Source organism: Mus caroli, chromosome 9 (genome assembly GCF_900094665.2).
Source record: "Mus caroli chromosome 9, CAROLI_EIJ_v1.1, whole genome shotgun sequence".
Lineage (NCBI taxonomy): Eukaryota > Metazoa > Chordata > Mammalia > Rodentia > Muridae > Mus > Mus caroli.
Window position 1 is genome coordinate 114,422,063 of NC_034578.1, and position 22,799 is coordinate 114,444,861.

General features: G+C 48.6%; 1 protein-coding gene across 1 annotated transcript in view; it reads left to right on the forward strand.

Annotated features, from left to right (window-relative positions):
* Window positions 1-22,799, forward strand: part of Ctdspl (CTD small phosphatase like) — a 120,328-nt gene that overhangs the window by 89,169 nt on the left and 8,360 nt on the right. The window contains exons 3-6 of the mRNA XM_021172382.1: window positions 6,959-6,991; window positions 13,925-14,026; window positions 17,082-17,138; window positions 20,629-20,721. Of these exons, the coding sequence (XP_021028041.1) occupies window positions 6,959-6,991; window positions 13,925-14,026; window positions 17,082-17,138; window positions 20,629-20,721 (285 nt within the window). The remainder of the gene's footprint in view (window positions 1-6,958; window positions 6,992-13,924; window positions 14,027-17,081; window positions 17,139-20,628; window positions 20,722-22,799) is intronic.

Sequence of the window (22,799 nt, forward strand, 5' to 3'; positions counted from 1 at the left end):
CAGGACACTCAGGACAGCCGGCCTCTACAGACAACTCAGAAGCCATCCTGGTACAGATGAGACTTGTAGGATTCAAATCTCCCCAGTTAAAACCTCAGCAAACAAGGGAGAAGGAGAGAGCAGCCACGCATGAGCACTGAAAGCAAATTCTGGAAACCCAGTGGAAGAAATAGAACTCAAACCAGAAGCACAAAGATGGAAATCATGAGGGAGGAAGAGGAGCCGGCAAACGGGAGCGCCAGAAGGAAAAGCAGAGGTTTTGTCTATGTTTGTTTTTTTGTTTCTTTGTTTGCTTGTGTGTTTTCTTGAGCTGAAAGAGACAGATTGCACCTGCCGTTGAAGAGCTCACTGGTTCCCCCAAAGGACTGGGAGACTTAAGCAGAGCACAAGCCGGCATGCGTGCTGATGAAGCTCTGTGTTAAAGTAACACAGTTTACAAGCAACCAGAACACAGTTTTTTCCAGAGAAAGCCATTGTATTAATGGCAGACTTCTCCTCAGCAACAACAAAGAACAGAAACTCTACAAGTTGTGTACAGGTTACTGGAGGGAGCACAGCTACAGAGCGGAAAGTGTGTGTGTCACCTCCTAGCCCTGGGCCGGGAGATGCTCTTTAAGCGTGAATATCTGAGTTCAGATCATAATTTCTCCACGGCTGCTGAGAATAAACAGAAGCATAGCTTAAAGAAAGCTCAGAGCCAGGCCGAGTGAACAGATTCTGCTGACAGGTGACCATCAGATGGTTTGGTGAACTCAACTGGACACCATTACCAAGAGTATACCTGCCATCAGATGGGAATGATTTGGGCAAGAAGTAAAGGAAAATTCACAAGCAATAGCTTGAACTGGTCATTTTCTCACTGCAAAGGCTGCGTCAGGCAGGTGCCAGGCTGGATTAGATCCCATGATGACAGGAGAGACCCAGACAGTGAACAATTCATTTGGACATCTGTCTGCTCGGCCATCCTGGTCTCTGTGCCTGCCCCATCCTAGCTGTCACATGTTCTAAGTGCCAAGCCTCTGACACAGGATCTACATTCACAGAAGCGGGATGGGTGGTACCAGCCATGTGTGTCATTGCTTTCACGGGAAACCCAGGACTTTGTCTCAGGGCTGCCCAGTCACTGCAAGGAGAACATGCAGAGAAATTCAGCCAAAATGAAGAATGACCAGTGAGTAGATAGGATAGTCACCGTGAGTGGAGGTGTGCTTCAGTGACCACCTCAAAACCTAAGAGGCCTAAAACAATACAAGTGGGGCCAGCAAGATGGCTCAGTGGATAAAGGTGCTTGCTGCTAAGCTTGACGACCTAAGTTCTGTCCTATATGGCAGGAGAGCCCTGACTCCTGCAAATTGTCCTCTGACTGCCACACACTTACAAGCAAAGGCACGTAGGTGTTCACCCCCTCACACATATACATACAAAATAGAACAGTTAACCTAAGGGGGCTGGAGATGGGCCAATGGATGAGAGCTCCTGCAGAGAACCCAGTTCAGCTCCCAGCACCCATGTGCTGGCTCACAACCATCTGTAACGCCATCCAGTACCAGGGGTCCAATGCCCTCTTCTGACCTCTACAGACTCTGCTGCACATATATGGTTCACAAACATACATGCATGCACACAGAGGAACACAAACACATAAATCTTTTTTTTAAATGTAAAGTTAATTTTCAAGGGTAGTTTGAAGAGATTTTAAATAGTTTCTTTTTCCTGGGCTGGAAAGATGGCTCAGTGGTTAAGAGCACTGACTGTTATTCCAGAGGTCCTGAGTTCAATTCCCATCAACCACATGGTGGCTCACAACCATCTGTAACAGAATCTGATGCCCTCTCCTGATGCATCTGAAGACAGAGACGATTTACTCATATACATAAAATAAATAAATCTTTTTGTTGTTTTGTTTTGTTTTGTTTTGTTTTTTCGAGTCAGGGTTTCTCTGTGTAGCCCTGGCTGTCCTGGAACTCACTCTGTAGACCAGGCTGGCCTCGAACTCAGAAATCCGCCTGCCTCTGCCTCCCAAGTGCTGAGATTAAAGGCATGCGCCACCACTGCCCAGCTAAATAAATCTTTTTTTTAAAAAAAAAGTTTATTTTTCCCTAATCAATTACTTGTCATAGGCTAGCTGTGTATTCTGTGGAGAGGCAGTGAGTCACAAGTCTAATTTAAATCATTCTAGTCACATTCCAAAAAAATATTTTTAAACAAATGAATTTTAATGATATTTTATTTAACCCAATATACCCAAGGTATTAGAACATGGGATCAATAGGCTACTATTACTGAGATCATTTCTTTTTATCTTCCAAGTTCAAGAACTAATGTGTGTATCTTATTCTTGGCTCATATCTTAGTTTGGGCTAGCCACTTCCCACGGGCTCAGTAGCCACCTATGAGCAGCTGGGTGTGGCAGCCCATCTCCTCAGGTTCCTGGACCTCAGGGAGGATAGCCCAGCATCTTGCCTTCCTTGACTGTCACGGTCCCCTGCAAGTTTTGACTCAGAAGCAAAATGAATTTTGACTCTAGTGTCTGAAGCCAGACATGTAGCTATCCCTAGCTTCAGGTACCCGGAAGAGAAGCTGGGATGGCGGGGGGGGGGGGGAACTGGCTAATGCCTGTCACAGTGAAAAGTTACTTGTTTCCATAATAATGTCAAACACAAAGGCAGACCAAGGAAGTCTTCCTGATAGGGCAGCATTAGTATCAGACTGAGCAGAACTCAGTCAGGTATGTTAGGAGCTGGAGAGCTGGCTCTGTGGGTAATGGAGCCCTTGCTGGTCTTGCAGAGGACCTGGGTTCAGTTCCCAGCATCTCTGTGAGGCTGCTCACACACACTCATCTGACCTCCATGGGCATCCACACATGCCACACCCATGCACACAAATCAAAATGAATCACCTTTAAAAGCATTAAACACAGGAAAGACATTTACAGTGAAAAAAGGGTCAAACATGGCATGTAACAGCCCAGTCATCCTTCCATATGACCAAAACTGTGGCCAGCTGCAAGAAGAAAACGACAGTAAAATCAAGATTAAAAGGCTGTCTTGTCTTCCAAAAATGAACAGCAGACAACACAGGCGAGTCATGGGTAGGTTCTGGCTGGTGGGATAAAGCTGGAAAATGAACGTTGTTATAAATATGGAAAAGTTATAAATTTAGCCTTGCTTGTAGATGACATCACTGTTGACATAGATGCCCAAAAGAGTATAAAAATGGATTCCAATGGTTGAAAGATTCTGGTCTGCTTGCTCCTATGAGCTTCTGGATAGGTGTTTGAATGGAAGGGAAAAAAATATAAAGAATCGAAACACTGAAGGAAGAAGCCCCTGGAAGACAGCTTGCCCGGCAGGTGCCAGGCCTTGGTGTGTATAGCGATGGGGAACATACGAGAGCCCACTGTAGTTCATATCCTGGTCGCAATCTCAAGCAGCTCTCTCCATACACTTCTATCTCTCCCTGCTTAAAAGCCATTGCTGTGGGTGGGGACCAGTGAGGAGGCTCAGCAGGAGAAAGCTTTTGCTACCAAACCCGACATCCTGAGTTCCATCCCTGGGACCCACATGGTGGAAGGAGAGAGGCAACTCCTGCAGGTTGTCCTCTGGCCTCCACACATACAGGGTACCACACTCCCACAAGCACATACAAAATAAACAAATTGATAAATAGATGTAATAAAAAATACTTCGCTGTGGAAAAGTGCCTTCAGTGACGGAAACAGGCGTCCTCAGTTCCTGTGGAGATAAACACGTTTTAAAGGCATCCCTTTGGGAGCTCGCATTAGGCTCACTCAGAATTCCTGTTCATTCATGGGCTGCCCCCACTCACGTTTGCCAAAATGGCTTTTTAAATAATTTAGTTTGGTGGGGAGCTGAAGAGAAGGCTCAGAAACTTGGCTGCTCTTCCAGAGGCCTAGACTTGGATTTGCAGCACCCAAGTGGCAACTCCAAACCCTCTATAACCCCAGTAACAAGATCTGACGCTCCTTCCGGTCTCCAAGGGCAGCAGACATGCATATGATACACAGACATGCCAGCAAAACACCATACACATAAAATAAAAATAGACATATAGATTTTTTTAAAAGAATTCAGTTCCTTATCTTAGTAAAATCTAAAGTGGGGTGTTGTCTGCATAACAAATGCATGGTCTATGGAAGCCTGTGGGCAGCTGACTCCAGAGGACCCTCTGCCCTTCACACTGAATCCCACCGGCACCCACAGAACACAAGGCTAAGCCACATAAATTCCAGACCTGACTCCTGGAGTCTCCAGGGCTCCCTGCCTTTCTTCGGTCAGCACAGCAGAGAAGATGTAAGGCCCTGGACAGAAGGTGACAGGTCACTGCTCAGACACCATCCACCCTGAATATTTACTTCACCCTGGGAAAAGGAAGGCTGAGGACCTTCATTAACCTGCTTCTGCAACAGCAGTTTAAGCTGACAGTCACCAGGCCACCTCAGCTCTACCAGCAGCTTCCAGAGACTAAGAGAGGAGTCCGTCCTGGAAGACTCCAATAGTGGTGACCATGGTGGACCCCTAAGAGTAAGGCATCATAAAAGAGATTGCCAGAAACACAAATACACACATACCCGTACACACATACCCCCATATACAACAGCACACGCACACACACGCACACATATACAATAGCACATACACACACCATATACACACAATACATACACCATATACATACACCCCATACACACACACCATATACCCACACCCCAAAACACATACCCCCATATACAATAGCACACACACACACACCATACACATACCCATATACAATAGCACACACACACACCATACACATACCCATATACAATAACACACACACACCATACATATACAATACACACACCCTATATATACACCCCATATACACACGCCATACACCCAAACCCCAAACACACATACCCTAAAAACATACACACATACCCCCATATACAATAGCACATACACACACCATATACACACAACATACCATACACACACCATACACCCATATCCCATACACACATACCCTACACACATACACAACCCATATACACACCCTGCACACACACACACACACACACACACACACACACCCTATAAATGCATATATTCCATCCATACACCTACTGTTCCCAACCCAAGACACACTCTCTTCATAGTACACATGTGTTTGCCCACACACACATCTCATATACACGTTTACACACGCATGTCTGTGTGCACACATGTGCAGTCCTCATTCCCACATGCCTGTGACTGGGCACGTTATGTTTTCGTTGCTGTGCTTCCTTGGTCTCGCCACACACATGCTCACCTCGTGACGGGTGTTTCTGAGGCTGACTGAGTGGGACTCTGATCTCTGGCTGGAGCAGGGCTTCCTCCGTGTCTTTGCCTCCAGGAGCCCCTGCCGTGCCTAGAGATCTGTCCCTGCTCTGGGAGACATCCTGGTGAGACAACCCAGAGACGCTCCTGAGCCAGTTAGAGGTCATCCTCACCTGACTCGTCTGGCTCAGCATCTCTGCTCTAAAGGGGCCCAGACTTGGGAGCGTCTGGTTGTATCTCCCCCACTGACGGCAGCGATCTGCTCCTGAGTCCAGATGTTGAGAACGGTGTCATTTAGAAGCTTCTGAAATGAAGTTCCCTGCATGAGCTGTTGAACACCAGGATTTGATTAGTGTGTGCTATTGTATGGGAGAGCCACAGAGCTCTCCTGATGGAGCCTGCTTAGAATCAGAGAGAGACCCCAAGAGGGACCTCCTCCTAGCAGGGGAAGGACTTATCGAGGTTGTCTTCAGAGAAAAGAGGAATTGTAGTTGCACCCCAGAGGTGATGTCTAGAGAACAGAGATAATCAGGTGACCATACAGGTCTCAGCCGAGCTACCCTTTGCCATCAGGTTTGGCCTTCACAGGAGACCCTGACACTGGTGACCTCACACCTTGGTAACCGTGGACACATCTTCTCACAAATCTTTTAGTCAGAGACTTGAAGAGTACATCTCCCAATCAGGCCATCTGAAGAAGAAAAGAAAATAAATGAAACAATTTTTTCTCTTGCATTAACATTCATCAGTGATACAATGAACTGTTTCTGTGGGCCAGGCTTCCAATAGCTGGTATTTTGGACTGAGGCTAGTTGAGACCCTTCCTTAGGGTGCACATATTCTTAACACCCTTCATGAACACAGACAGGTTCTGCTTTTTTTAAAGAAGAAAGTTACATCTGTGGCCTGAATGGCCTGAAAGGGACCTTCTTGTACCTTGCCCTGTCCCTCCCTCCCTCCCTCCCTCCTTCCCTCCCTTTTTAAAGATTTATTTTATTTATATGAATGCATTGTAGCTGTCTTCAGACACACCAAAAGAGAGCATCAGATCCCATCAGATGGTTGTGAGCTACTATGTGGTTGTGGGAATTGAACTCAGAACCTTTGGAAGAGCAGTCAGTGCTCTTAACCTCTGAACCACCTCTCCAGCCCCCCTGTCCCTTCTTTCAAGTGCTTTCCTCTGCTTCACAGTGGCCCTGGTGTGGTCTTATAATCTCATATTTCTGTCTCCCTTTCCCCTGTCCGTGTTAAATTGATGTTATCTTTTTAGGGGGTGGGAAATACTTAAAAATAAGAAAAGACTGGCTGTCAGAGGGGTGGAGATCAAAACATGAGTGTTCCTTCTTGTTTTGAAGTTAGAGTCAGATTCCTAGGAGCAGGGCAGATACTGTTTAAATAAATAGGCTGTAGGCCTCAGAAGCCCAGCCTCCACGTCCAGGAGGGGTCTGGAGGCAGCATGGGCCTGCACCCAGCCCTGAAGTCTGTCCCTCAGCTCACTGAAGGCCACCAGGGTGCCGGGTGGGAAGGCGATGGCTGTGTTTGTACTTTGGAGAGCTTGGAAGTTTCTTTTGAGAATGCAATCCCTTTTCTTCCAACCTGACAGTAATTTTCTTTTCTTTTCTTTTCCTCCTCAGGGTGACCAGAGGCAGGTCATTCCCGTACCAAGCGTATGTATCTTCATCCAGTTCTCTTAAAGCATGTGCCTACTCACGGGTCTGCTCGGGGGAAGGTCTTCTAATGTTCTCGCTTCTGTTGGGTTTCATTGTGTGGTATAAACAAGCATATTCTGCATTAAAAAAAAATCTAAGAAACAAAGCTCACTTGAGCTATGGAGGACTGCTGTTCTTGGGAGAACAACAGACAACAGCGGTGTCCACCCTCTTCCCCCTGGTATCCTCCCAGGAAGAACCACCCCACTTTCAGTAAACTGAGGTCCTGAACCCCACCCTGATACTGCACTGGCCCAGCTCCACTGAACAGGAAGAGCACCATTCATTACTCCAGCTTGCTTCTTCACTGTACATTTTGGCTCACTGAACTGTGCTGCCAGATCCATCCTGCCGCTTAGACACCTTGAACTTGCAGGATCCAGCCCACCCCTCAGGCGAGCCAGCCTGCAGCTCTGCCTCAACCACACCACCCCACTTATGTTTTAAAACCTTGCATTCCAAAGAGAAGTCGTACCTCTGTCCCTAAGCCTCTGCCCGTCCCGTTTGCTCTCATATCCCCCACCTCCCCGGCTCAGCCAGCAGCACCTCCATCCTCAGGTCATACGGCAAACAATTTCCCTGAGGAACTTTATAGCTGGGCACAACCCCAGATCCTCAGGGAAGGGAACAGCCTCTAAAACAGCCTGTGAATTGGCCTCTTGAAGATTCTCTGATTTGGATTATGGGACTCCGATCTGTTTGTGTATCTTTGACATGTTTTCTGGAACCTTCAGGAAATGCAGCCGCCCTACCTCAAATAGAGTGGGTCTTAGGAGTTTGGGTTGCCCAAGAAAGCTTTTGATAGCACATGTCATTTGCAAGTGGCTCAAAAGGCCACCCATTTTCTTTTCTTCAAGACCTTTGATTCTCTCTATTGGCCATGTCTAGGAGCGGTGGGCTTCGTTGGAGGAAAGTCTGCCCAGGCAGGTCAGCATGTTAGCCATGTTTGACCATGGTACCCAGCAGCTCCATAGCAGGGGGCTTCCTCTAACCTCCATAAAGGTAGTCTCATACATTTTTCTTACACGTGTGTCTGTATTAGATAGAGGGCAGCATCTATGGCCCTTCCCCAATATCCGTGTCTCCCCCCCAGGTGACCAATGGGCTGTCTGTAAAGTTAGATGCTTTACAGCATCTGTGACCCATACAGACCCTGCTGAGGACAACAGCCCTTACCCCAAAGATGCAGACCCTAAAGATGCAGAATTCCCGAGGGAGGTTCCTTATGTAATTTATCTCAGCACCGCATCAATAAACTGCAGGCGCTGTCAGACGGTGGGTCAGGTCAGGTGACCGGTGGGACTGAGTTCTTTAGGCTGAAGATACTTTGTGACTTTGTGTTGATGCTTTCCCCCACCCCCACTGGGAATTGCCTGTGCAGGTTAAAAAGCACTCTCCACTGAGCTACATCCCCAGCCCCAACTTGCATCTTTAAATGATAAGGAAGGAAAACCCTTCCTTCCACCAGGCAGTGCCACATCTGCACTGCCTGCTCAGCATACAAGGCTGAGAACAAGGGCATCTGGGCTCAGTTCAGACCTGAGATGTAGATCCCAGCACGCCTGGTAAAATCTGTACTGACTTCCCAAGGCCCCAGGTCACGTCCGTAGCATCCTGTTCTTCCTGGAGCAGAGAGGGTGCTGGGTAATATTGAAACTGGGAATGCTGTATCAGAGGGCTAGATGCCTAGCTGGGCAGGGGAGCCTCCAGACCTCCGCTAGTCTCCATAACGACTTCTCCAGAAATAAAGAGCAAGAGGAGTCTGAGGCCACAGGTGCCCGGGGCAACTGCTGGTGCGGAGTTGCTCTCTCATCTCCCCTCCCCGCCCCGCCTCTGGCCTCACCCCTGCTTCTCTCATTTACATGCTGCTCTCTTCTCATGTGCAAAAGTTTCAGACTTTGAGCTTTTATTCAACAATAATTCAAGCCAGTAGTTAAATTTTAAATGCTGAAAATATTAACACGAAAGGGGAAAAGTCCTCCCAGCAGCCCCCACGATCCTACTGTAAGCATCATAGATGCTTAAATGATGTCCCCCTCTCAGAAAGTTTCCAGAGAAACACATACATGTTCGCACACATGAGGTAGTGATGCGCCCACCATTCTGCAAGCAGCTTGCTGGATCATGAGCGCCTTGAACATCCTTCCACATACCAGCATCCGCACTTCACCTCGTTGTAGCGCATAGCACTGACGGTGTCTGCTCAGCTGCCGTTTGCGTATGTTCTCGAGCTTTTGTCGTGGGAGTATGTGTGTGTGCGTGGACCTCTACGATCCAGTCCTAACTGAAAACATGGGGCCCAACAGCATATTCCACATTGTTAGTTATCAGCTTGCCCTCCAAAACCTCCCAGAGACAGCCTCTGACACAACCCCATTCCCTTGCCGAACATAGTTCTCAAAGGCTTTTAAAACCCTTGCTCATCCAAGAGTAAAGAATGCTGTCAATTTATTGCTTTGACTGGCATTACTGATCAATGAATATGAACAGTTTCTCACTGGATGCACATCTTGCTTCTACACTGTCCACCTAGGTTTTATCTTGTCTAATCTTTTTTTTAAATGTTTGAAAAGTGTGAAAGTGCCTGTGGCCAAGGCTGATGACCTGGGTCTGATTCCCTGGGACTGACATGACAGAGAGAAAACCAACCCCACACTTGTCTTCTGTGTTCACACACACACACACACACACACACACACACACACATGCATCACATGTATCGTTTGACCTTGCTTATAAAGAAAGAAAGAAATTTTGCCACAAGGAAATTTTGATCTTTTATAGGTAAATGTATTGATCTGACTCCTGTTTCTGTGTTTAGAAAGATTTGCCCAGTCTATAGCCATGACCCAGGACCCGTGACCCATGTTCTCTTCTGATGCCTTGGTGTTCTTCATCCACTTACAAGGCTTGCCATGTTACTCCGGTGGCCACTCAGTTGCCCTGAGCCTTTACTGAGCCATCATCTTTGGCACGCCGCTGGAATGACCTCCTCAGTAGCTTTGTCCCCCAGCCTTGGGCTGGCAGGTAGAGCCTTCCTCATTGGGAGCTTCATGGGCTTTTAGTTACTGTCCGACATTGAAGGGTAAGGAAGAAATGCAGGGGCCGGGAAGTTCACATTCGTGGAGTGGTTGTGGTTTGAGACAAGCTTGGGAAGATGGTGTCCCCTTGAAAGATGCCACAGGGTCTGTGACCCAAGCCCTGTTGTCCCACACTCTGGATGAAGTCACATGTCTCACTGATATGTGCACACTGTGCGGTATAGCAGAGCCATTAAATCTCTGAAAGGGGAGGTAGGAATGGAGTTGCCAACCAGCCTGTGTTCTGTGCTGAAAACATCTAATAAAACTGGAGTATCACTCCCAAACTTTAAGCAACAAGCCATGATGCCTTCTTCCCCTGACCCCCACTTCCATTTTTCTGCCCCACCCTGCAGGTCTCATAAATTCATTTGTACACGTGACTTTGTACATTCTTATTATACTCAGTGGCCTGGGCGTGTAATCCCAACACCAGGAGGATTGAGAGTTTCAGACCAGCCAGAGCTAAATGGCCAGCAAGGTGACTCAGAGGGTAAAGGAGCTTTCCCAGAAACCCTGACAACCCAGGACCCACATAAAGATAGAAGAAGACAGCAGACTTCACAGAATTGTCCTCTGACCTGCACACATATGCCATGACACACACATGCATGGCATATAGGTACCCACATATAACCCACACGCAGTAACAACAGCAATAATGATGATAATGATAATAAGTAGCTAAAAGTTGTTTTGTGGGTTGTTTTGTTTTGTTTTTTATGACTAGCCTAATGGTACAGGCTTCTAATTCCAAAAGTTCAGGAGGCCAAGGTAGAGCGAGTTCAAGGCCAGCCTGGGCACATCAGTGAGACTTTGCCTTGTTTTAAAAGTCAAGAAAGGGTGGGTGTGGCTCAGTGATGGAGTGGAGGGTGGGTGTGGCTCAGTGATGGGAGTGGAGGGTGGGTGTGGCTCACTGATGGAGTGCTTACCCAGCATGGCTGATGCCCTAGGTTCAGCTTACAGTACTGCAGTCAACATGGAAGGCCCTTCCTGATGTAACGGGTGTTTTTCTCGACCTTAAGCTTTATGAAGCCCTCACTCAAAGATTTGCTTAACTCTTTGAGAGAATGATTCAAGACCAGCTAAGTAACGAAGCTCTGTGGTGGTCTTACAGTGTCAGTGTATTGCCAAGAGCACAGCTCTCCAGAGGCCATGGGGGCAGACTGGTGAATTTGCGCTTCTCTAGCATGGGCTCCTGGAGAAGCTGTGTGCATTTAGGAAAAGGGCAAGGGCTTAGTGGGCCCTCTCTCCTTGCACAGCTCCTCAGCCTGGCCTTGCCCTCTGCCGGAAAGTCAATAGCTCGCTTAACAGAGTCTCGCCCACCTGGTCTTCTTTTCCGTGCATCATTGGTTCAGGGACATCTGTGTTTTTAATTACTCTTAACTCACAGAATATCTGTGAAGTGTGGGGTCACGTGTGCTAAGGAGGTCGGTTTTAGTCTTGGGCTCGGAAAACCACGGAGCCGCCTTGGGCCGATCCTTGGTGGTTTCAGATCTTCGAGGGGTAGAATTGCTGGAGCCTTGTTTTCCAGGCTAGCAACTTAAAACGACTAAAGTTATAAGCATTGCTTTAGTAGTGTGCAAAGCAAAGCGAGGGCTGGGGACTGGAGGGATGCAGGCTGAACATGGCGGTCAGGGGCCTGGCAGGATGGCTAGAAAAGGAAAGGTTCTCACCTGTCCACATTCTTCATGTCGAGACTGTCACTGTCTTACATGATTGTGTGGTAAAGTCAAAACAAATGTTATCCCGGTCGCATGCATACCTGCTGCTGGGGCCCAAGGAGAGACTGCCCATCTCTTGTTTATGTTCACTTGTGGGTCTGACTCTCCCTGCACCCAACATATCTCAACCCTGCTTTTAAAATAAAATGCTTATCTACAAAATTTCTTGCAAGTTTAATGATTTTTCTTTAGTAACCCGCTGACTCGTTTTTTTTTTTAATGGTGGAAACAGCCCCCCTCAGTCCCTGAATTCCATGTCAGCCACCAGGGGACATCCCACCTCCCTTGCTGGTGCTGGGGGGGCCATGGAGGAAGAGCAAGCTTTAGTTAAAGCTGTGAGAGACGGATCCTTCTGGGCCTTTTCGTCTCCATGATTTGGAAAATGACATCAATCCAGGGAGCATCCTAGAGTTAGGGCTGCCTATGGCCTTGTGTGTCAGCTCTTCTTGCTCAGCCCCTCTGCTGGGTGATCATGGTGCCTGCCTCCTTCGCTAACCTCCCGACTGTGGTGTGTAGACACTGTTGGACTAGCTAAAGTTTAATTTTATTTTCAGTCCTGGGACTAAACCTAATGCCTCCCACATGCCAGCCTTTTAGCCTATTACCCGCCCTACTTTTTGAGACAGGGTCAAAGTTCACCAAGTGAGCCCTATACTCGGTAGCCTCGACAAGGTTTGAGCTGTTTATCATCCTACCTCAGCTTCCTGAGTTGCTGGAGTCACAGGCCTGCACCACCCAGCCCAGCTTTAAAGATGATTTTTTTATTAGCTGGCGTTCAGAGGGGGAAGTATCAGCCACTTTAAAGGAAATACTCCTGATTTCAGGCTTGCTTGTCTTGCTTGAAAAAGCCCGCTGTTCATTCTCCCGTGGCTGAGTCTAGATATTTAATTATGTTTTGTTTTGAATCAAATATTAAACAGTTTGCAGGAAAAAAATTAACTAGTTAACTTTAGGCACGGAACGTACCACAGCCAATTAAAGTACTTCACATTATCTCTGGAATGTGGCAAAGCCCAAAGAAATAAATACTCAAAACAGAGAAGGCTGGCTGAAATTACAGAGCAGTGTATTAGCTCTTTATGACCCATCACAAGACAGGAGTCAGCTGCTGTAAAGACTCTTTGGTGGACACAGCACATGGATCGGAGTCTAACTCAATATAAGAGGCACAGACGTCCCATCCATTCGGTTTCATGCCACAGCATGCCAAGTCCACCAAGCACGCCAAGTCCGCCAGCTTAAACTTTAATACTTGAAGCACAACTGGCTGGTGTGTCTACAGTTTCTCTTCTACTGATTAAGGATGCCTAACATGGGGGCTGAAGAGACGGCTCATTAAGTAGGCATTTATGTCACTCTCGAAAAGGACCCAGGTTCAGTTTCTCACACCCTCATAGTAGTTCACAACTACCACCTGTAACTGCAGTTCCAGTAGGTCTGACGCCCTCTTCTGGACTCTACAGGCACTTGCATGCACAAAGCACACATACAGACAAGCAGGTACACATAAATAAAAACACCAGTCATTGAAGGAAAAAACAAAAACAAAAACCCGCAAGTCCAACCTAGCTCCAAAGTTTCCTGAGAGGTTACAGTGAGTTTTAGGCAAAATACAACCCCAGGAAAAAGGCCCATGAAGTCTAAATAACCATTACAAGTAGATTCTGATGGAATCCATTTTAATAATAATAATAATAATAATAATAGCCACCTCATGCATGCCAAGAAGGACCCTGGGTGGTTTACTGTGGGTATAACTGATAAGGATCTACCTTACGTGGAGGTATTATCATCTCAACTAATTAAAAATAATGTGTTTGCTGTGATATTGAAAGCTCAGACTTGACGCCAGAGCACAGACCCTCACGGTAGTCACAGAAAGGCACTGTTTCAGGGGGGCAGAATTTCCACTGCAGAACCCTGTTACTGCTTTTAATAAAACCGTGTAATAAGCTTGGCCAGGCCTTTGAGTGCTTGCTTTTGTTCATACCCTCACTAATGTGGTCACTGCTGGAGCTTAGGTTGGTGTTGGGGAATCAGACTCCTACATTGAGCTTATAATATTGTTTTTTTCCCTCTTCCTTTAGCCACCAGCTAAATACCTCCTTCCAGAGGTGACGGTGCTCGACTATGGAAAGAAGTGTGTGGTCATTGATCTAGACGAAACCCTGGTGCACAGTTCGTTTAAGGTAAATTCCACAGGCAGTATCATTTGGGGGTATGTGACTTCATCACCATCCCGTGGAAAGGGTGAAAGCTTGTGACTGTTTGTTATAACCTCAGGAAGACACCCCAAGAACTCAGGGTGACGGTTAGACCTATCCTGTTACCCAGGTGAATATGGGCTGCAATAATTGATTATTAAGTCACTGGCTTGAGGAAGCTCATTGGCTGGGCTGCCAGTGTCTCTGAGATCTCACTGTTTCCTTGAGATCTGGGCTTCCCCACTCTAAGCCCTGGAGAAATGCTTTTAGGTTCAAGTGGCACAGGCAATCAGGGCACCAGGATGCGACGTTTGTTGAAGGAACTGGAGCACTGTGCATTTTGTTGGGTGGTGCACCGGGTGGGTAATGTTGAAAACTGTCTGGTAGCCCTGCTGTCCTGGGAATGATCCCAGATCAATTTTTGAACAATGTCCAACTGGAAGGACACCTTCCAGAGTTAGGCATCCGAGTGGCCTGGGCGTCCATTCTGATTACTCTCATGCTAGGTCTTCTTGTGCCCATCACAGCTGACAGAGCGCTCACCTTCACAGCCCATCCCAGTGGGTGCCGAGCTGCGGTTAAACTATGTGAAAATGAAAGTCAGAGGCTTTCTGATCTCTATCCCTGCTCCATCTCATACGGGAGGGAGCGGCAGTGGCTACATTGTTAATCCGCTGCTCCAAACAAGTAGAGTCATTTAGAAGAGGCACATGCTGGCACATGTGGATAAGTGGTGTGTTGGGGAGAAGCAGGGGGCATACGAGCTTGGTTCTCATCTTTCTGGACTATTCCCTGTCGATAAAACTGTTCTACCCTGGTCAGTCTCAATACGTTCCTCACGCCCCACTGCCTTGGGATGCCTCTTACTTCACTGAGAGATGCGACTGGCTCCACCCATGATGAGTGTCTCAGCGTGAGCCCTTGTCATTTCTGGCAGGTCATCAGGCAGAAGAATCATTAGATTTACCTTGCATCTTCTCAACGAAGGCTCAGCACGAGGCCAGGAGGCCATCTTTAAGGGCTTGGGAATGTAGATAACCTCGCAGTGAGAAAGGACCTCGTTCTAGCTGCTGAGGCTTGTAGGACCACCTCATTACCCAGCATTCCAAGGGCCTGGCTCTTCCAGGATTGTGTTCCTGGGGCCACAGTGGCCTCGAGTGCAAGCTTGGTTCTAAATGACATTGCAACATTTCCCGTCTGTGAAACAAGCAACTGGGGGCGTCAAGCCTTTCAGAGCAGGGGTCAGATTCTGTCGCAGCATAGAGAGCGCCCTCCCAAGCAGCTGCGGACAAGCTGCCCAAGATTACCAAGGGTTCCTGGCTCCAAGGCCAGGCCTTGGCAGCACTGGTGTCTCTGATCAGAGGGCATGGCCTCCCCAAGCTGCGAATAAAACTTCCTCATTTCTTCTCTGGCCTCACTACTTTTTAAATTTATCTTTTACTTTGTTTTATTTATCTATTTTTTGCATTGAGTGTGGATGTGTGGGTGACACAGCATGTGTGTAGAGGTCACACTACACGTTTAGGAGCCCGGTCTCTCCTCGCACTGCGGGTTCCAGAGATCAACGCGGGCCCTGTGCAGCACTGAGCTATGCCTCCTTGCTGAGCCATCTTGTGGGCTCGGACCAGGCTACTTTTGCAAGTGGAATGTTCCTCGTGATATTTAATGTTTTCTGAGCATTTCAGAGTCTCTTGGGGATGTGTCCACCGTGAACGCCTCTCCCATGTGACTCCCGAGTTCGTGGAGTCGGGAGAAGCACCAGCTTCAGCGTGGTATCATCACGCAGTGCGCGGGAGTTCACGACCACACTTGGAAGCTAGGAGCCATTTCTCCTCTCTTACTTCACCCCGTGCAGAGGGATTTCACAACCCAAAGCCTTTGACAACTTCTTCTTCAGTTGTTTTCTCTGGTTTTCGTAATTCTATATTCCGGTGGTAACATTATGAAATTTTGAGTTCGTCCCTCGCCTTCCCGTCCTGGAAACATTAACTTCGGGCTTAAGCAGCGCTCCCGAATCTGAGCATTTAGTAGCGGGGTTAGTCTACCACAGTGCACAGTTTTCAGTGTATATGTCAAGGGAAATGTGTGGTGCACTGAGGGGCTTAAATGGAGACCCGGTTTACAGTCTGACCAGAGGTTCTGCATGCCCTTCACCACCCGGTGGCCACCATACACCCAAGTCGCTCTTTCCCTAACGTCTGCAGGGTGACAGTTCTTTTGGGCCTCTCTGTTAAGTTTTCTAACATGTGGGATTCCATTTAGAACTGCTTATGAGCCCGTCGTTCAATGACTGTGACTGCTGAGGTAATATTTTATTTTTCAAATGTGTTTAATACTAACCAAGGGTTAGGTTAAATGCCTGTGAAGTTGTAGGTAAGCTGTCTTGTGTTTCTTAGAACAGAGCAGTTAGGCTGTCCGTCCTCCAATCCCAGAGTAGGAAAACAGGCCAGGCCACCAGGCAGGGCCTGAGGCCTGATGGAGCCGTGGGGACCCATCACACCCACCACCATAACAGTTGAGGAGCAGACGCTGAAGTCCAGAGGGGAATGTCTACCCAGGATACTCGCCTGTGGCATCTGGCTTTCCGCCTGCTGTGGCTCTGTCCTCTGAGCACCCTGTGCCAAGCTGCCCACATTCTGAGTCCAAGGACAAATTGCTTTTCCAGTGGTAGTGACAACTGGCCAGCAGGCATTCATCTCTGTCCCCTGGTGGCCATCAGTGGTCCCCCCCCATCCTGTCTGGGCTCCAGGCTGGAGTCTGAGCAGCCCCATTCTCTTGCCAGACTATGCCACCCTTTGCAGTTGAGGCAGGCAGGTGTCCAAGAGATTGGGCTAGATGCTGGAACTCCAGGACACTCAGGACAGGAAGAAATACGCCTTCCTACATGTTTATTTCAAGGACCCAAGGCCTCTGCCAGCATCCTTGTGAACTATTTCCCGCCATCGTCAAAACATTGGTCCAGGCAAGCTTCTTTCTTGCTACAATTTCCAATTTTCTCTTTCCTTTCATATGTATTAATCACAATTTCTTTTCTCTCTAGCCCATTAGTAATGCTGACTTCATTGTTCCTGTTGAAATCGACGGAACCATACACCAGGTAAGAAACCAGAGTTAGCCTGCAGTTCCGGGAAACATTTTCTTATAACCACACTCCCTGGGAACATCTTTTTTTTTTTTTTTTTTTTTTTTTTTTTTTTTTTTTTTTTTTTTTTTTTTTTTTGGTTTTTCGAGACAGGGTTTCTCTGTATAGCCCTGGCTGTCCTGGAGCTCACTTTGTAGACCAGGCTGGCCTCGAACTCAGAAATCCGCCTGCCTCTGCCTCCTGAGTGCTGGGATTAAAGGCGTGTGACTCCACGCCCGGCTTGGGAACATCATTTTTAAATTCTCACTTCAGTGGCCATTTTATTCTAACTTCAGGAAACAAACTTTGTATAATAAGTATAGTAAGCCAGGCATGGAGACAGAGGCAGGCGGATCTCTTGAGTCCTTGGACAGCCAGGACTACACAGAGAAACCCTGTCTCAAAAACTAAATAAAAAGTACTGCCTCGTGCATGCATTTGCTTTTTAGCGTGTTTATGAGGACCCTTTTCTGTTAATAAATATTAGGTATGATCTCTGATTTGATTTCAACTTTTAGGAGCCTCTGTGCAATCCCCTAGTCGTCCCCACCGCTGGCCCGGTTTGACATCTGGTCAACTTCATCATGCATTTGCTTTTGGCTTCTCCTAGCAACAGGAAAATGCCACCAGTCACCCACTGACGGGGCATTCTTGGGAAAAATGTCCGCTTTGATGCCAACTGCTCCCGTGTGAGCTTCTCTGCCCAGGTGGTTTTCTCCAGTGTCTTTTTTAGCAAATACTCAACCCAGAGCAAAGGGGAAGGGTGTGTTAAGACCAGCAGGTTGCTGTGCATAAATCTCTCATCGTCAGCTGGCATCAATCTTCTTCCTGTTTTTGGGTTTTTTGTTTTGGGGTTGTTTGTTTGTTTGGTTGTTTGGTTGGTGTGGGGTTTGCTTCTTTTTTTTTTTTCTTCGTCATCAGCAAGCTCTTCTGGAAATGACTTCGTCTATGAATACATTAGAAACATGGTAGAAAAACTCGCCTTGGAGGTTAAGGTAGATATAGCTTTGCCACATGTTTCTTAGGAGTGATGGGACAGACTGTCTCCCCTGTCAAACTCAAGACCTTAAGGGGAGAGTATCTGGCCTCATATCCCAGGAAGGGACAGACATTTCCTGGTTCCTGGGCCACACAGGATGTCATTTCTTAACGATGCCAATAAGGCTCCTTAACTCTTGAGTGCAGTTTAGAACAATCCAGGGCTGTGAAATCAGCTGTTCTAGCCACTCCATTGCCCAGACAGAAAAACTGAGACTTAGTTAGGGAATGGGTTGCCTCAAGGTTATCTATGAGAATCATCAGGATAAGATTTCCCGACTCCTAAGCCAGGGCTCTTTCCTTAGACTTGGTTCCCCCTGTCTCCCTTGCCCCCACCTAGCTCTCTGTCCTGTCCTACAGGACATAGGACCTGGGAAGGTTTCAGGCACCTTGGTCACTTACCATTCACAAAGCACCAACTGAATTAACTCCACCCCCGCCGTGCAGTTAGGACCTCTGTGCTGGTTGTTGTGTCTAAAGTCGAAGAGTCCTTGAGGTGAGGTTCAGGAGGACTGCCCAAGAAAATAATCCTTCACACCACGTGGCCACAAGCACATCCGGAGTGCAGGACCCACCCTGGCTTCCCTTGCCCCTTCTCTTTGGCAGTAGACACCCCGGGTATCAGGGCTGGGAGCAGAAACTCCAGAGAGAATGAAGGTACAAAAGCTGGAGGACCGAGGCCCTGGCGAAGGCCGTGGCCTCGTTCAAGTAATCCAGGATAGGCTGTGCAGGTCCCAAGGGGCCTATTCTTGGTTACTTGCACGGGGACGCGGGCCTGGACGCCGGCATCCGGGCCCAGGACCCTCCTTTCTGCTAAAGGCGGCAACAACAGAGTTTCCCCCGTCCATCTCCAACCCTTTGCCTGTAGCCAAGCTTGCTGGCCAAGCAGTCCTCCGGACCGGAGGCCACACCCAGTCACTGGCACCAGCAACAAGGAGTGTTATAAGCAAAGCAGGCCCTGCAGCTGCTACAGCCACACAGCTCTGCCCTCAGCCTAGCCCAACACCCCAGCTCAGCAGGATCCTGGTGGCACCCAGAATAGACCACCTGTATTCCTCTGGCCCCTCTCTCCACCCTCAGCTGCAGAGCCAGACCCCCAACCCACTCCTTCAGCTAGCCAGCCTCTTTCTCTCCAGGTCTTTGCCCACGGAAGTACCTTTTCCTGGCATGCTGCAAAGCAGTGTTTCCATCTGGGAAGTCCTGAAGTGTGTTTTCCTTGCATGGGGTGCAGTCTTGTGTCTCCTCTCCCTTTCCGCAGCCCCCTCCCCTGCTCTGTCTGCCCTTAGAGGCCCTGTGGCTTACTGCCACCTTTAGCTCTTTACCTTAACTGCTTCCTCCCTGAGCAGCCTCCAGGGCTTCTCTCACTGCCTATGGTTGGCTGTGGACACAGGCTTTGGCCCAACACAAACCCAAGTGTTGTGACGCTTCCGATCCTCACGTTCATACTTTGCTCAGGTTGGAGGCTCAGCTCTCTCTCTCTCTCTCTCAGCGTGTGAGCTCCTCTTTATTCAAGGTCAAGGCCAGATGTTGCTTTCTGAGACGCCCTCTGGAAGGGAGAATTATCTTGAATGAATACCCCACTGTGAGATTTCTTGTGTTCACTAATTTCTATCAGTGTGTGCTCAAGACTGAGTGAGCTGAGCCGGCAAGGCCCACCACACGAGTCTCCAGAGGATTGGGGGCTCCAATTCAGCCTTGTAGCTAAACTGAGCACAGCACTGAGGCCTGGTAATTATGTTTTATTTTAAAGATGTAGCTAACTTCTAGTGGAATTTACTCAAATTTTAATTGGTCCCTCCCTCCCTCTGCCCACTGCCTCTCCCTGGCTTTGCCTTCTCTCTTTCAGTTCCTACACATTCCTTTAGCCTCCAGAGACCACAGCCTGGGTGTTAGGTGAAGCCAGCTGCTTCTCAGGCCTGTCTGGTCTGATCAGGATACACAGAGCCCAACTGTGGGAAGCAGCCTCTTACCCATGTGAAGTGCTTTCTGTACCCCTACACAAGCAGGGTGACCTCCATGGTGTCCACTAGAAAGTTTTCAAGTGCATTAACCCCAGAGGGCAGGGATGTTCAGAGTTGGAGACCGCAGCTAGTCTTAGACTTCCAGAAGGACAGCACCTAGGCTGTGGCCTGTGGCTACATAGGGGCTGACTCAGCAAGTGCCAAGGATAGCCTGTGGATTCATGAGCAACTGCGACTGGACATGGCACAGCTGTGCTCTGCTTACTGGCTCCGAAGATCCTCAAGAACCTTGACGACGTGGTCGGCTTCCCTTTCTCTCTACAAGGGTTGAGACGCAGAACCTAGTGCGAGCTTCAGTAAATCGTACATAGGCCTGGCAACAGGAGAAGGGCCCCTTGGCAGTTCTTCCAAGGCCCACACTGTCTCTGGATGCTATGACTGACAGCTCTTGTCTCCTCCCACCGCAGGTGTATGTGCTGAAGCGACCTCACGTGGACGAGTTCCTCCAGAGGATGGGGCAGCTCTTTGAGTGTGTGCTCTTTACTGCCAGCTTGGCCAAGGTGCGTCCTTCATCCTGCATCCTGTGTCCTGCATCCTGCATCCTGCTCCCAGCCGTCATCCCAACCTCTCCACCCTCCACCACCCCCCCAAGCTGCCAAGAGCCCTTTGTTAAGGTGGAGGAAGCTATTTTTACGGTGACAGGTTCCCACCCCAGATGCGATAGATGCAGGCCATGTGCACACTGCTAGGCTGAGAGGTTTCTGGTTACCATGGTGACTGGGAGCATTTGGAACAAATGCTCCATGAAGTTGCTTTATGCAGCCACCTGAAACCAGTTATCCACAGACAAAACCACAAGACCCGTCCATTGTGACTGTGGACGGATGCAGGTGTGGGGGAGTCTCCCTCACGCATTGAAGAGCAGCCAGATTTTAGAGTCCCTGTGTCCCTGTGTTTGATGGCCACAGGTTTCAGGGAGGAACAAGTTAAGAGGCAGGTGTCAAGTGTCACTGGCAGGCACAGAATGTTGGGAGTTCTGATAGCCTTGGGAGCTGAATGGTTTCTGGTAAATTCCTTTACTTCTGGCACGTTGGTTTCTTCTTGTCTAATTGGGGATAATTCCATCTGCCTGTTAGAGTTCATTAAATGAAATGGCCCATGTGAACGGCTCAGCACAGCCCCAGACTCCCATCAAGCAGACGTTCATTGAGCCCTCACTGTTCTCTGGGCACTGCCATGGACACTGTTGCAGGGTAAACACTCCTGATGCTCAGTATTTACCATCATAAGTACCAATAGCATCCAGACAGGCTTCGCAGGTGAGTTGAAAGCAGGCGGAGTAGACCCTAGCTCACCCTCCCAGATCCTTTCTGTGCCTACCGTGACTCTCACAGAGTCAGTCAATCCACTTAGCAGAGGCACCTGAGTCTTCATGGGTACCTCGAAAACTCTGAGTAGCCCCAGAGATGAGTTCTGTGGTGTGCAGAACTCCGGGAGCCATTAGCAGCTCCCTCCCCCATGGCTTGCCTGGGATAGCACCCATCCTCATCTGCCTGTTGGATCTTCGACTCCAGGTCTTCAGCCCCACTCTGCTGGCTGGGGCATTCCTGGCTGGGTCTATACTCAATGCTGACCAAGGCAAGAGCCACACATTCTGCTCCACCAGCGTCATCAGCCGGCCTCAATGGGAGCTGCTAACAAGTGATCCCGAGCCTGGGTTTTGATCTCATGTACACAAAGCAGAACACGGCCATAAGGAAAACATAGTTGTCCCCAGTGGTGTCAAGACTAATTGTGCGAGCAGCTTCAGTGGTGCTCGTGACGCCGCTCCGGGATGCTGAGGAACCTGAAGTAATAAGCAGCCAAATAGCGAGCGAGCAGGAAGATTGCACCCGAGCGTCGGACTGAGGCTTGGGGTTTTTTTTTGTTTGTTTGTTTTTGTTTTTGTTTTTTGTTTGTTTTTTTTTTCCTTAGCAAGATTGAAAACTCTTCCTTGGCAGGGTCCCCAGTGTTCCCTTAAACATCCTTGTCTGGGCCACTCTTCCTGGGCTGTTCCCACCTGCCCCACCATCTGTTTCTCTAGCCCTACTTCAGAGTTATTCTTGCCTGCAGAGCCAAACCCAGTTCCCAGCGCGGCCTCAGCCTTCCAGCCCCGATGGTCAGGTTGGACTGGTGGTCGGAGTTCCAGCTCTGGCTAATGAGTTTACCTCAGCACTCAGCCAGCAGCTTTGTATACTGCCTCCCCGCCTCCTGCTTGGGCCTGCAGGGACAGTGCTCCGACTCTCAGACTGCCATGGTCTGCTGGTTTGGTTCATTTGCCCCTCTTGCTTAGTAGGGCACCAAGGAGAAAGGATGAACCCCCGTGTCCCGTGTGTGTAGTCTTCATCCTGGTCTTGCAAGCGGGAGCCCCTAGACACTAACCTAAAAGATGATCACCAGGACTGGAGAGATGGCCCAGCACTGGCCACCTTTGCAGAGGATCCAGGTTCAATCCCCAGCACACACATGGCAGCTCACAACTATCTGTAACTCCAGTTCCAGGCATTGGATCCAATGCCCTCGCCTGGCCTCTGTAGACACTGTATGCACACATGGCGCCCACACATACATACATGCAAGCAAAGTACACATGCACATA